The sequence below is a fragment of the Electrophorus electricus genome, chromosome 4 (assembly GCF_041902795.1).
Source record: "Electrophorus electricus isolate QZ-2024a chromosome 4, ASM4190279v1, whole genome shotgun sequence".
Taxonomy (NCBI): domain Eukaryota; kingdom Metazoa; phylum Chordata; class Actinopteri; order Gymnotiformes; family Gymnotidae; genus Electrophorus; species Electrophorus electricus.
Window position 1 is genome coordinate 32,140,733 of NC_137500.1, and position 12,498 is coordinate 32,153,230.

The 12,498-nt window shown below is 42.3% G+C and overlaps 3 protein-coding genes across 8 annotated transcripts in view; 1 reads left to right on the forward strand and 2 right to left on the reverse strand.

Annotated features, from left to right (window-relative positions):
* pde1a (phosphodiesterase 1A, calmodulin-dependent) overlaps positions 1–1,305 on the reverse strand; it is a 79,617-nt gene extending 78,312 nt beyond the window's left edge. Inside the window, exon 1 of the mRNA XM_081713320.1 lies at positions 1,007–1,305. Coding sequence (XP_081569446.1) covers positions 1,007–1,175 — 169 coding nt within the window. The 5' untranslated portion in view covers positions 1,176–1,305. The remainder of the gene's footprint in view (positions 1–1,006) is intronic.
* Positions 1,306–1,655: 350 nt separating this feature from the next.
* Positions 1,656–6,121, reverse strand: dusp19a (dual specificity phosphatase 19a). Its single transcript, XM_027021861.3, has 4 exons — positions 5,434–6,121; positions 5,140–5,186; positions 4,844–4,996; positions 1,656–4,087 (listed from the first exon to the last, which is right to left on the reverse strand). The coding sequence occupies exons 1-4, from the start codon at positions 5,654–5,656 to the stop codon at positions 3,869–3,871; spliced, it is 642 nt and encodes a 213-aa protein (XP_026877662.3). The 5' UTR covers positions 5,657–6,121; the 3' UTR covers positions 1,656–3,868.
* Positions 6,122–6,228: 107 nt separating this feature from the next.
* nckap1 (NCK-associated protein 1) overlaps positions 6,229–12,498 on the forward strand; it is a 33,823-nt gene continuing 27,553 nt past the window's right edge. For 2 of the 6 annotated variants that reach the window (XR_014123373.1, XM_081713319.1), the window contains exons 1-2: positions 6,229–6,501; positions 10,967–10,984. Coding sequence is in view for 5 of the 6 variants with exons in the window: in XM_081713319.1 (XP_081569445.1) it covers positions 6,394–6,501; positions 10,967–10,984 (126 nt within the window). In the remaining variant the exon portion in view is untranslated. The remainder of the gene's footprint in view (positions 6,502–10,966; positions 10,985–12,498) is intronic. The other 4 variants (XM_027021815.3, XM_027021825.3, XM_027021833.3 and 1 more) reach the window with 2 other exon arrangements.

Consider the following 12,498-nt stretch of genomic DNA (forward strand, 5'->3'; position numbering starts at 1 on the left):
AACGAATTTCGCCGCCTTTGTTCTACCCACTCAGACGAGATGAGGGCTGGAAACGAAACGGCAAAATTCGGCTATCGCGAATCATTCCCCAAAGCGACGAATGCGCGTGTCATTTGTACTGCAGGGGTTGCCGTTACAAAAGCGACATCGAAAACCTCATGACCCGTGGGTGCCGCCAGTGACCCCGATTCACATGTCAAGACTGGCTATCACTAAAACGGGGGGTTTCCTGTCGTTTAAATGGCACATTATTAGATGACGCTCAGACCCAACTTGGGCCACTCGTTTAACGTGTTGATTTTCCCGTGCGTGTCTAGTTAGGCAGTGCTCCTCTGGGTCTGCCCTCGGGACGTCAGGTGATGGTTAGTTTACCGAACTAATAACGCCCCTCATAAGCACAATTAAGCTTTTCATTGTTTGATTAGTTTATTTCTGCTTTGGTGTGGAATGTAGACGCGGTCTATAGAGCTTCTGCAGGTTTTATGTGTAAACACTTCGAGACTAAACAAATTTGTGCCGTCGAGAGTTTTTAAAGGTGTCGTTCTCAGGTGATGCGACTCGCGGCCTGCAGGGAAACCTTAATGAGTCCAGCATGAGACTCCAGAGAATACGGTACAATAACATCCCATGAACGTTGCGTTAGACGGGCGCCAGTACATTTCAGTCCGATGGAAATCGCCAGGGAATTTCGGCCAAGGAATCAGAGCCGTTGTCCGGGCCTGGCACGTGAAAATACATAGATAAGCTCTGCTCAACAGCACTAAACGGTTAAAAAACAACAAAACAATACTGCACCGTTTTATTTCGACTGTTATGGAGTCAGTTTTAAAGTTTTACACTCTTGAAGCGATGTTAGGCTACGTTCGTGACCTTCGTTTTGGTTAAAACTTTGCTTTCCGTGCGCCCGGTAAACCCGTGGAACATGCACCGGTTTTTGTTTGCGTTGTTTCTTCCGTTTGTTTTGCCTAAGTGGTGTTAAAACAGCAACAAAACCCTGGCTACTTGCCTTCCTGTGTGCTGACAGATGCCCGATGAGCGTCCCGGGTGACCCTTTGGACTTGGTTTTGTAAAACCTCGGACTGACTTTGCGCGGTGTCTCTGCTGTCGCGCGCTTTCGCTTTGACGGCAACTGTTGCATTTGTTCTCCTCGCGAGCATGGAAGATAGAGTACCCATGTAGCAAAACCGACATGAGAAACAAAACTAATGTAAGGAAATCCCCAAAAATCAGAAGTACGTTGCTATATTTTCGGACCCTTATTCGTCTCTTTCACAAAAATCTGTAACAGATGAGCGCTGCTCGCCCATAGAAACGCTCGCGCAGACAAGCCCGACTCCCCCCGGGCTCCCTAAGTGTGGTTTCCGGACTGATCACAGGAGGCGCTATACTAATGTTGAGGAGCCTCCGAGAATTCTCCAGGCCTGTCTAAAGTAAACGCATCACAGTCCAGTGTTAAACGTACGAACATATTTAAGTAGGTATGTGGGCCCATATTGTATTGATAAGATGTGTAATCAGTCACTATGTCCCTATTTTTATATAGTATTTCTATATTCAAAAACAAAATGTCCACTAATTACCTGAGTAATATCTCATCTTACATACCTATCAGATACCAAGTCCTCAAGTATATGTTAAAGTGTATATTTATTGAACAAAGCACATTCCACACATTCATATTTAAGAATTAAAACACACCTTGGAATACATCACAAAATCAAATACTAAATCTATACAGTACAGAATTATCAATTTCTTTTCAGTCTTTTTATATTCAGATATTTTAAATATAATCTAGGTGTCAACTACAGTCCCATTTTAGATACCAACACAGCTGTAAGAAACAGACAACAGAAGTGCTCAAAGTAGACATGGAATATTGTAAGATACAGACCTTCTGTGTGAAGTATATGTATTTACTACAGAAAACTAAAACATTTTTGAAATATTACTAGTATGTGTTCTGAAAATGTAATTGTAAAAATTACTGTATATTTCTTCTTGCAAACTTAATTAATTAAATCAACATTGCACAATCAAAATGTAACTTTAAACCATTGTACACACTCACTGACAGAAGTTGGAGTCTGTTAATAAATTAAATTAGTGTAATATTTGAGTTTCATTATTAACATAGTCAGTGTGCACAATATTCTGAGCAAACTTCCCCTTAGTTACAGTGCATTTGCGTGCCATGTCTCCAGAACGTGGAAATCACTTACGATAAGGCACTGCTTTGGCAAGCAGATCAGTTAGAACCAATACAGGGCTGGGTAGAGCTACAGTGAGCTCCCAGTCAAACAGAGCTGGATAAAGTTACAGTGAGCTCCCAGTCAAACACGGCTGGGTAGAGCTACAGTGAGCTCCCAGTCAAACAGGGCTGGGTAGAGCTACAGTGAGCTCCCAGTCGCTCATCTGAACAAACAGGACTGGGTAGAGCTACAGTGAGCTCCCAGTTATTCTTCTGAACAAACAGGGCTGGATAGAGATACAGTGAGCTCCCAGTCAAACAGGACTGGGGTAGAGCTACAGTGAGCAGCTCCCAGTCGCTTATCTGAACAAACAGGGCTGGGTAGAGCTACAGTGAGCAGTTCCTAGTCAACAGGGCTGGGTAGAGCTACAGTGAGCAGTTCCTAGTCAACAGGGCTGGGTAGAGCTACAGTGAGCAGCTCCCAGTTACTCATCTGAACACCCAAACATTCCAGACACTTTAAAGGAGATAGAACAGCACAGCATTTGAGACCAAAGAGTTTAGAAGAGGAACCATATCATAGATGCCTACACACAGCCAACAACCAATAGATAAAATCAGAAAAGTACTACATGCAAGTTATAAAAACATACACAAGCTGTGAAAGGTACTTTGTGTTTTTGAATTACAAAAACACTCCATTTTGTTCAAAATCTTAAGACCTACAATTTAGTTGGGCAGCTGTATGGCATAGATATAGAAAAATGGTTTTATTTAGCTATACAAAATTGATAACAGGAACAATAATTCAAAGTGTTTCCTGTGCAACCATCAAAGTTCTTTTATATGTTTGATATCAATCACAAATTTACATGGTGCCTTCATAACAAAGGAACAGGAAGTGACATCATGACATCACAAGTGCCATGAGTAACTCTAAAAGCTAATATATATTTGTAAAGCATCCTTGAGTCTGAGAAAGGTGCTATATAAATGCAAATAATAATAATAATAATAATAGCCAGTTTTCCCAGTGGAAGGAGTGCTGTGAACACTTCTCACTGCTACCTAATACTGCTCACACAGAACTGCAGTCACACCAATTATTTGATACATACATCTTTATGAAGTCCTATTTGTGCCTGCTCTGTCACGCTGTGTGATGCCAAGAAATGACCACAAGATGTCGCTAAGAAGAAACAAAGCTATAAATGAATTAATGCTGTGTTAATACAGAATTAAATGCATTTTTCATACAGCAAAAAATGATATGCTGTCTGATTTAATTACTTAATTCTGGATCGATTAATTACTTGGAAAATTTAAATAGATTAAAAAAAAAACATGAAGGCTCTAATCTAACAGCTGAATCATCAGGTTGCCTCATTTATACATTATTTCTAATCACCCATTCTATTCACCCCAGCTACTCCCGATACGCCATGAAATTATAGTAAAAATGTTAATTGTGGAAAGAATGGTTCTTTCAATCTACAGTATCTTGTTGTTTTTAAATGCACTTCTACATTTTCCACCCTACAAATGCTTAATTCTAAATTTGCATATTCGATGTTAAATTACAGCTGGTCAAATCAAATCCATCGCAAAAATCTCTGGGGAAGCACTGAAGGTTTAATTATCTGGATCAGTTCTGTGGGGGGAATTACCCGTTGATGTTCAGGCATGGCCTAGGCCATTTGCTTGTGCACTGTCCTGCGGTTGGTAGCTTTTCAACTGTTCGAGGAAGCCTGGGTTTGGACAAGATGCTGGCCTCGCTGACTTCACCAAAGAAAAGGCGTCCTCAAATGTCTGGCCTTCCCTGGACATCAGGTATCCAATGACAACCGAAACGGAACGAGATACTCCAGCGTTGCTGTGGACCAGGACGATGCCCTTCTGCTCAGAGCGGGACAGGATTTAAGAAATAAAAACAAGACAATGGACAAATGTGCAAAACTACCCTAGAGACAATGGACTCGTATTCCCTCAGTCCTGGCATATCAATTCCACATCTTAATGCACCATACAGCACTTCATGTAACAAATACTGTACTAATCATGCATAATGGCAAAATTACAAGTTGTGAGAGAATAACAGGTGAGGGGAATGTGGTTTCATTAATTGCTCTCCGTAACATGGATTACACAGGATATTAGCCACAGGTACACAGCACGCTCATCTTACGGCGGCCTGGAAACTTATTTCCAGAGGCCATTGTAATCATAAACCCTTGCAAATTTGCATCATGTTACAGTGTCAGGTTGAGGGTGACTGGCACAACTATTTGGTAAAGAGGTTGTATGACAAACATTGGTCCAGCAGTGATATGATCTTTCTACAAGGGGGTGAATTATGCATGGTAAACTCAGCATTCATTATTCAAGACTCGGTTGCCTGGTCTAAGAGATATTAGCCAGCAGCTGACTCTACAGCATCAGACAGGCCAAGTTTTAAAACTAAACATTCAGTAAATTATCTTTAAAAAAGGGCATAGCCATCTAATAACATGAAGACTTTTGTGAATTTCCTGGTTGGACCCCTTTGCAAAGGATGCTAATCCTTTGTAAAGATGGTTGGTCTATGTGACTACAACTTAGTGCCTCTTCTAGTGAAAGTATTTATCTCCATGGCAACAGCAAGTCATGCTTTACCTCAGCTTTGGCCTTGGCTATGAACTGTGCGCACTCCTGAAGATGTGATATGATGTTGGTGTCAGGAAGGTCCAGTATGCTGAGTGTTTTATAGATAAACAGGTCTGGAAATGCGCTCTCCCCACCATATGCCACATTCAGAATGTGGGTCACCTAAAATGAAAAAAAAAAAACCATTCATTATAGTGTAAAAAAAATTAAAACAAAACTATTGCACATACAGTATACAAAAAAGGCAAAGATGAAAAATCACCATGGAGTATTATAAAGTAAGAACAGTTAGGAAAGTTGAGCACCTTGTACTTCTTCAAAGTGCCAAAGTGGTAGGCAGCATCTTGTGAGCCTGTAATGTGAACATCACAAGGACAAGCGGAGAATATCTCACATTTCTATCAAACTAACTGTGATGGTAAATAAACACAGTTCACAGTGCAGTGTGGATATGGATATTAGTCCGTATCTCATCCATAAACGTCCGGGATGGTTCATGATTTACATAAGCGTTTAACATCGGACGAGACCGTGACAGTGACATGAAACCGCCCTGGTTTGGTTGTCCTTAAGGGGAAACAAGCGAATATTATACTTACCAAGCAGTAAGTAAGGCTTAATATATCCAACTTGGAGATCCCAAGTGTTGTCTTGTACGTAGCCACATGCTGTTTCACACTGTGCTGTATCCTCAACCACATGGACAGTTGATCCTTTCCATGTTTCAATAATTCGCCTCCCACTTAAAGTTGTTACCCGGGTACATTGTTTTCGCAAATTGTTTTTAGAAAACGATTTGATTTCTTGTGCAAGAGACTGCATCACATTTGTAGTGTGGGTCCCAAAAGCAGAATATTCAAAGCTCTGCTCTCTTTAGGTCTTTGTGATGTGGCCGCTGTTAACTACCTTTCCCGGGCCGTTAGTAATGGTCAGATACTTTTCTTTCGCCTTTCTTACAATCCGAAAACTGAGACCGCTCAATTACTTAGCCACAATCACCTGAAGCGTGCGGAGCAGCACTGCCGCCCGGAGGAAGGGACTGTAACAACACTTCATCATGAGCGCATCACGTCCATGCAAAAATCCCAGACTCGGGTTCCCGGGCTCTTCCACAGGAGGTCCACGTTAGATTCCATCGCACCGCTCATAAACAAAACACAATTTTGGCCGTGGACTGGCTTGCGTTTAAAAATGTTCCGCTCAATTTTCCTTCACTGACTGTGCAAACATAGGTGAGCGTTGCAGCGTTAAAACCGCACGTGAACGACCCAGAAGGCATGCGGAAATGCAAAACACGTTATCCCAGGATTCTGGTCACGTGGTCCGCGCTGGTGTTGCAGGAAACAGCCTCGTTCTGAGAGTCGGGCAACACCTAGAAAGAAAAAAAAATACACTGGGACGAGGACGGTAGCGAGGAGCTTGTCGACGTCGTTAGCCCGTAATATGGGCAAATCTGAACACTAAACTACAAACGTGGCCGTTAATTTTGTCCTGTAACACAACAAAAGGGACATTTCCTTCGTCCTTTTCGTCTGCGAGCAACACAGTGAATAAGAGCCATGTCGCGGGGCGTGTTGCAGCCCAGCCAGCAGAAGCTGGCGGAGAAGCTGACCATTCTGAACGACAGGGGCGTCGGGATGCTGACGCGTATTTACAACATTAAGAAGGTGAGAAGGAGAATAAATATCACGTGTGCTTCGTCAGACAGCCGCTTAAATGTTCCGAGTTTTAGTCAGCATGTGTATGTTCTGCATCTCCTGCACCGACAGACGGCTTGGTTTAGCCGAGGCCCGGGCGTTAGAAAATCGCGGCGCTAACGTTAGCCCGCTCGCGCAGGTTAGCCCGCTAGCTAGTCAGTCCCCTCATCGTACCGTGTCAGCCGTGACTGTGGGGTAAAACAAACGCGCTGGTCATTCTGCTAGAATTGGCTGATTATACGTGAAGCTGTCAGGTAAATCAAAGTTAATAACTCATGTACTTAGCCGTGCCTCCCAGATTTATTTATAGCTGGCTAGGTAGGATAGCTAGGGTTGCTAGCTAATCGCTAACGTTAGTCGTTTCCCTCAGGTGCCTTGAGGCTGGTGATCGTGAACAAGTCATCACAGTCGCTATCGTTTGCAATGTTTATTTTTGTGTCGTTGCTTGCGTCTTATTTTGGTTGATCAGCGACTGTGATTGTGCTTCTCTTCCTCCATAATATCGCAGACGTAGCGTCTGAATTTCATTTCGTTAGTGGAAGCTCAGTCGCTAGCCAGTGAGGCTGTGAACGTTGGCAACAGCGCTTTCTCTGCTACTAAGTATTCGGGCAAGAGCAGTGATCAGATTCCAGTGTCGGTGTATTTTTATTTTTATTTTTTTATTTTCATTACCCATCCTGTTTGAGCGCACTAGATTAACTACAGTAATCTCACTCGTCCGTCAGACGTCAGAGATCTACAGGAATCAATTCATAAGGTTGTTGATGTCATTTTAAACCGGATGATTAGGGTTGCTAATGTTAGTACACGGGCGCTCACGTTAGCGTCAGTATAATCTGACTGTACCAGTTAAACCCAAGCAGTCCCGCAGACCTACCCTACATTATCTTGTTTAGGTGCGTATTGTATTGACCGACGGAACCTAAACAGGACCAAGGAAGAGGGCTTTCACAAAGTAAGGTTTATAGGGCAGGGTAAACTGATCTTATTGTCCTGTCTGGGTCCTGTTAGGTCATTGCGGTGGAACATATTTTTCATCATTATAAGAATATATTAAAACATTTTAAATCAGTTTCTGTTGTTTTTTTATACCTCAGAAAGCAAGGCACAAACAGAAGAGTTACAACAGATATCTACTCATAGGCTGTTTAATCAGTGCTTTCACTTTTAAATATAATATTTTTAATGTTCCATAAATGTATATATGGTGTGCTCTTCCAGAAATCGTTTTGTGTGATCTTCACACCAAGTCAGACTTGTCATTTATGTTCAGTACATCACCGTGTGACAATCGTGTTTGTGAGCGCGCACATGTGCATATGTTTGAGAGGATTGCTACCTCAGACTTACATCCCTCACATATGCATACATATATATACACACACAAAAGATATCTTTCTTTCTATGATCCTTTCTTCTTGGTCTTTCTTATCTTGCATCCTCTCTCTCTCTCTCTCTCTCTCTCTCTCTCTCTCTCTCTCTCTCTCTCTCAAAATACCCTCTTCTCTGCTTAATGAGGTGCCACCCTCATCAGAAGGACACTGTGTAGACGTGCTTAGGAGTGCAGCGTGTCTCTCCATGTCCAACGTTCTCTCACATCAGACTTCATGCATTCTACCCAGCTACAGATGTCTGATCTGGTAGTTTCTGACAGTGGTGTTACCTATGTTCCATCGCTCTGTCTCATGACTGACATTCATTCAAAATGCAACAGGACAAATTAGCAACTAAATTACGTGTTACTCTTTTTAGCTATAAGATAACAATTATTTTTGTCTTTCATAGTTCTCGTCTTTTTTTTTTTTTTCCTAGAGTAGGATTTCTACTGCATGCTTTTGGCAATCCTGTTGCTTAGCAACTGGTAGGCATTGACATCAGCACTGTAAAAATCTTGTTTTGTGATGTCTAAGAGTTAAAATTGTGACAAGAATGTTTCATGTTTGTTTGAAAATTAATTTTTAGCATGAAACTGTTTTGCTAAAAAGGGCCTGTGTGTAACGATACAGGTGACACATTTGTGCAGTATGGGAGCAGTCCATTCTCATCAGAAACATTCCTCATTGTGTCTGTGTTCATGAGGTTGTGGGTTGTGTATGTTGGTTTCAGTAGATTATTATTTCTTAATTTGCACAACATGTCTAAAAGAAGAGCATTAGCTCTTATGTTTTTTTGGGGGTTTTTTCCCATTAGCTACGTTGTTTATCAACATAAATGTGGCATACATCAGCCTTCACCATTTCACAACAGTATCAGTGTTTTTTGTTCCAGATCAGGAATAAACAGGCTAGCCAGCACAACTTTGCAACAGGAAGCGACAGCCGAGTTGAGCCCTTTCCTCGACACAGAGTATCTCTCAATTTCCTGTTTTATCTCAAAAGCCCCTGCATCCCAAGGGATGCAGAATCATGAGTGTCGCTAAGTGGGCCATTATTATTCCTTAATTTGTTAGGTTAGCTGCTTCACTTCACCCTTAGATATGTCAAAACTCCTGCCAATTTGATGAAACCCAATCAAACCTGTCAAGTTGATCTGTTAATGGCATCTATGGAAGGGTCCATCTTCAGCTGAGCAAAATGCCATGTTTGGTTTATTTTTGCAAGTTCACCTTAATGCAGTTTACAGCCTTTTTACACAAGACTGCCCCACACAGGCTTGTTTCAACACAAATGGCTTAATTTGTCACCTGCTAAATGATTTTGGACAGTCTAGTCGTGCGTGTGAAATCTGACTGATGAGCAGGTACTAATCTTTGGCATGTTTTATGGCTGCTGTGGTGAACGAGAAGAACACCAGGACAGATTATTCCAGACTGGCCCGAGAGGCCACACTAATGAGCAGGGTTTATCTTCCAGTGCCAGCTTAGATGCTCTTTATTCCTTTGCTCTACTTTTTTATGCCTCTATGCTCTCTCTTAACTTCCGCAGGTCTTTTCTTTTACCCATATTGTTGACGTTTAACTTGCTTATTGCTTTTTATCCCTATAGCTCCTAAATGTGCTTGTTACTTCTCTTTTCACATAGTGCCTCTAATTCTTGCCACTTTCAGTTTATATTTCTGATAGATTTCTTTGAGAGCTGGACTCACTGTGGCTATCAGGAACATTTAACATTTAATTTAATTTATGCAAGTATTTATCCCTGTCAAAACTACAAGATTCTTATTGCAGCTTGGATAAGTGAAAGACAAACATAAACCAAGCAATTTTAAAATGTAGTAGTGCAGTAAGCACAGTAATATTGTAGGCTTCTACAATTGTCGTATTGCCAAAGCTGGTTATATTGATTAACAATCCATTGTACAGCCTCTGTTAAATCTTAACTGAACACATCAGTTACAGTTTCCTGTCTTAAGCACAGAATTTTCTCTTCCCTGCATCTGTTGGTTTGTCGGCAGAGAGCACTTGCTTCCATGTGTTTGAGTTTTAGTAACATGCCCAGAGATTTCTCAGTCAGTAACTCTTTTTCTGACAGTCTGACACACTCGGGGGGGGGGGGGGGCAGTCCATCCACATGCATAACAGCTCAAAATCAGTTAGAGAGCATTAGGAAGGTGCTGGAGGCTTTTCAGTGTTAGGCTGTTGTAATGCAAAAATAATGGAAATACGGTTACTGGTTGTATGTTGACTAACTAATATTAACATTGTGTAAGGTATTACTAATTACCTCTGTAGACCAAATGAATTCAAATGAAGTTCTGGAATATAAACTCAGTTGTGCCAAGAGTTCAACCCAAGTAATTAAACCAAATCTCTTGTCCAAAGAAACACAAATGCAAAACACAACACACACACACACACACACACACACACACACACACACACAAGACTGTTGTAAGGAACTGGTTGCTAGGTTTTCAGCGCAGGTCCTATCCCTAATTCTGTGCATGCAAAGTATTTTGTTCCATTTAAATTGTAATTATGTGACATTTTAATTTCTTTCTTTATAATTCTCTCACTGTGATTTCTTGCATCTTATTCTGAATCTACACTTCTTTTTGGCCCTGTTGTTGTTGTTGTTGTTGTTATTGTGCATATGTTGGCTGTGTTCTTGTACTCTTGTTGTTTCTTTATTTTACCTGCATGTCTTGGTTCTTTTGACTGAATCACATTGCCCCCTGGTCTCTTCTCAAAGCCATGGGCAGGAGTGGTACCTTGGACTGCGTCTCCCTGGTCGTGGGGAAGAGCTCTGCATGGGTGTGAGTGTTTAGCTCTGGGAACGACGGCGTCTTCAGACTCGGTCTGACTCGAGTGGCCCCTGCAGCGCCCCCTAGGCTCGTAAAAGAGAAGTGCCAAAGGAGGGAAAAACCTGTAGCACAGAAAGACCAACATTTAGTTCCCACAGCTAATTTGTTTTGGCATAGATATGCATGGTAGAGATTGGAAAGTTGTTTTTTTATGTGTAATTCTCTCTTTTTCTGTTACAATGCTTCCCCCCAGCAAGGACAAGTTTGGAAGGTTTGCACTGCTTTTCCACCTCCCCAGATCTTGTACCCCCTCCCTCTCCAACCCCTTTCCCATGCCCTGCCCCTTCTGCCCCATCCCCTGCTTTCCTGCCAGTCTCATGTGCCATGATCTCTCTCCGTATGCAACTCACACACAGCACTCTGGTGGGGAGAAACGCCTGTTCCCAAACTGCAGTAGAATCTTTGCAGTAGTCTTTCTTTCACTCTTTTCTCTCTCTCCATCTTTTTTTTTTGGTTCTCTTATTGTTTGTCATATATTTTGCTTTCGTCCTGATGCATGTACTTTATCTTCTTCTTCTTCTTCTTCTTCTTCTTCTTCTTCTTCTTCTTCTTCTTCTTCTTATTACGACTATTATTACATGTATATACATATGTTTGGCTGTGTCTGTTTATTGTTCCTAGGTGTTTTGTGGTGTGCACTCTTTTAGCTAACACTAGCTGCTGGCAGACACAGGAATGGCTCTAAAAGTCTTGTTGTACAGTGAGCTATGCAGTTACACATAAGGACATCACAGTCGCATGACTTGCGCTCATTTCTCATGAATATACTTTTTTATTTTAAATTGTTTGTTTCCTTTCTCTCACTGCATCTAATTGGCAGCACGTTTGGCTTAATCTGCATGGATATATCAGCCCACGGCTACCATATACGATCAGATGTTAAATGGAAGACAAAGGGCATAACGACTCAAAACCGAAGGATTGCTATGAGCAGAGGGGTTGGTGGGGCCATTAGACTTGGTCAGCCATATTATCATACTACAGCCTTTTCATTTCATGCGCTGATTCAGTGTGTTAGTGCTTAGCGTAGTGTTTAAGGACGAAAGAGAGTTTGTGTGTGTAAACCACAGACTGTGGACTTTTCGCTTGTGGTTTGCAGCCTGTGTGTGAGTCCCGCCCTGTCCCCTCCAGCGGGCCGGGCGTGTTTTTTAAATGCGCTCTCGCCGTGGGCAGCTGTGGCCTCGTCAGGCACAGGTGCATGTCCAGCATTTTGTTGATCCAGTTTCATACACCCCGGCCTACCTCAGGTGCACGCCTGCTGACCTGTTCTAGCTCTTCATCTCTGTAAGCCATTCATCGCTTACAGAGCAGCTGATCCCCCCCCCCCGCCCCCATCCCCGATGCTCCGTCCCAGCAGCTAAACCTTCCCTCTCTCGTGATCACTCACACGCTCTTTGTCATGCGCTCTGTCTCTCTTCATACCGTGTGCTCGCGCTCTCTCTCTCTCTCTCTCTCTCTCTCTCTCTCTCTCTCTCTCTATAGGAGTGTGTCTGCTGTCATACACTGCTGTATCAATAACTGCCTCTTACTTATTTTTTGTTTTTCCCTCGCTCTCGTGCTCTCTCTCTCTCTCTTTCGTTATACCTGTCCCTCTCTCTTTCTTTTATCCTTTTCCGTCTCTCTTTCACATTGCATTTTCTAGCTGTGAATAAATCCCAGCCCTTTTGCCACATCACCTCACCCGTCTCTTAACTGTTCTATGATGTCCCTCTGCCCTCTGGAAGT

What these genes read in the sequence shown, in the direction of transcription:
- dusp19a (XM_027021861.3), bottom strand. Translation starts at nt 5,656, where the DNA reads ATGCAGTCTCTTGCACAAGAAATCAAATCGTTTTCTAAAAACAATTTG. An exon ending in GCACTTTGAAGAAGTACAAG is followed by an intron (nt 4,997 to 5,139) that starts GTGCTCAACTTT and finishes TTTTCATTTTAG; the next exon opens with GTGACCCACATTCTGAATGT. An exon ending in TAGCCAAGGCCAAAGCTGAG is followed by an intron (nt 4,088 to 4,843) that starts GTAAAGCATGAC and finishes CGCTCTGAGCAG; the next exon opens with AAGGGCATCGTCCTGGTCCA.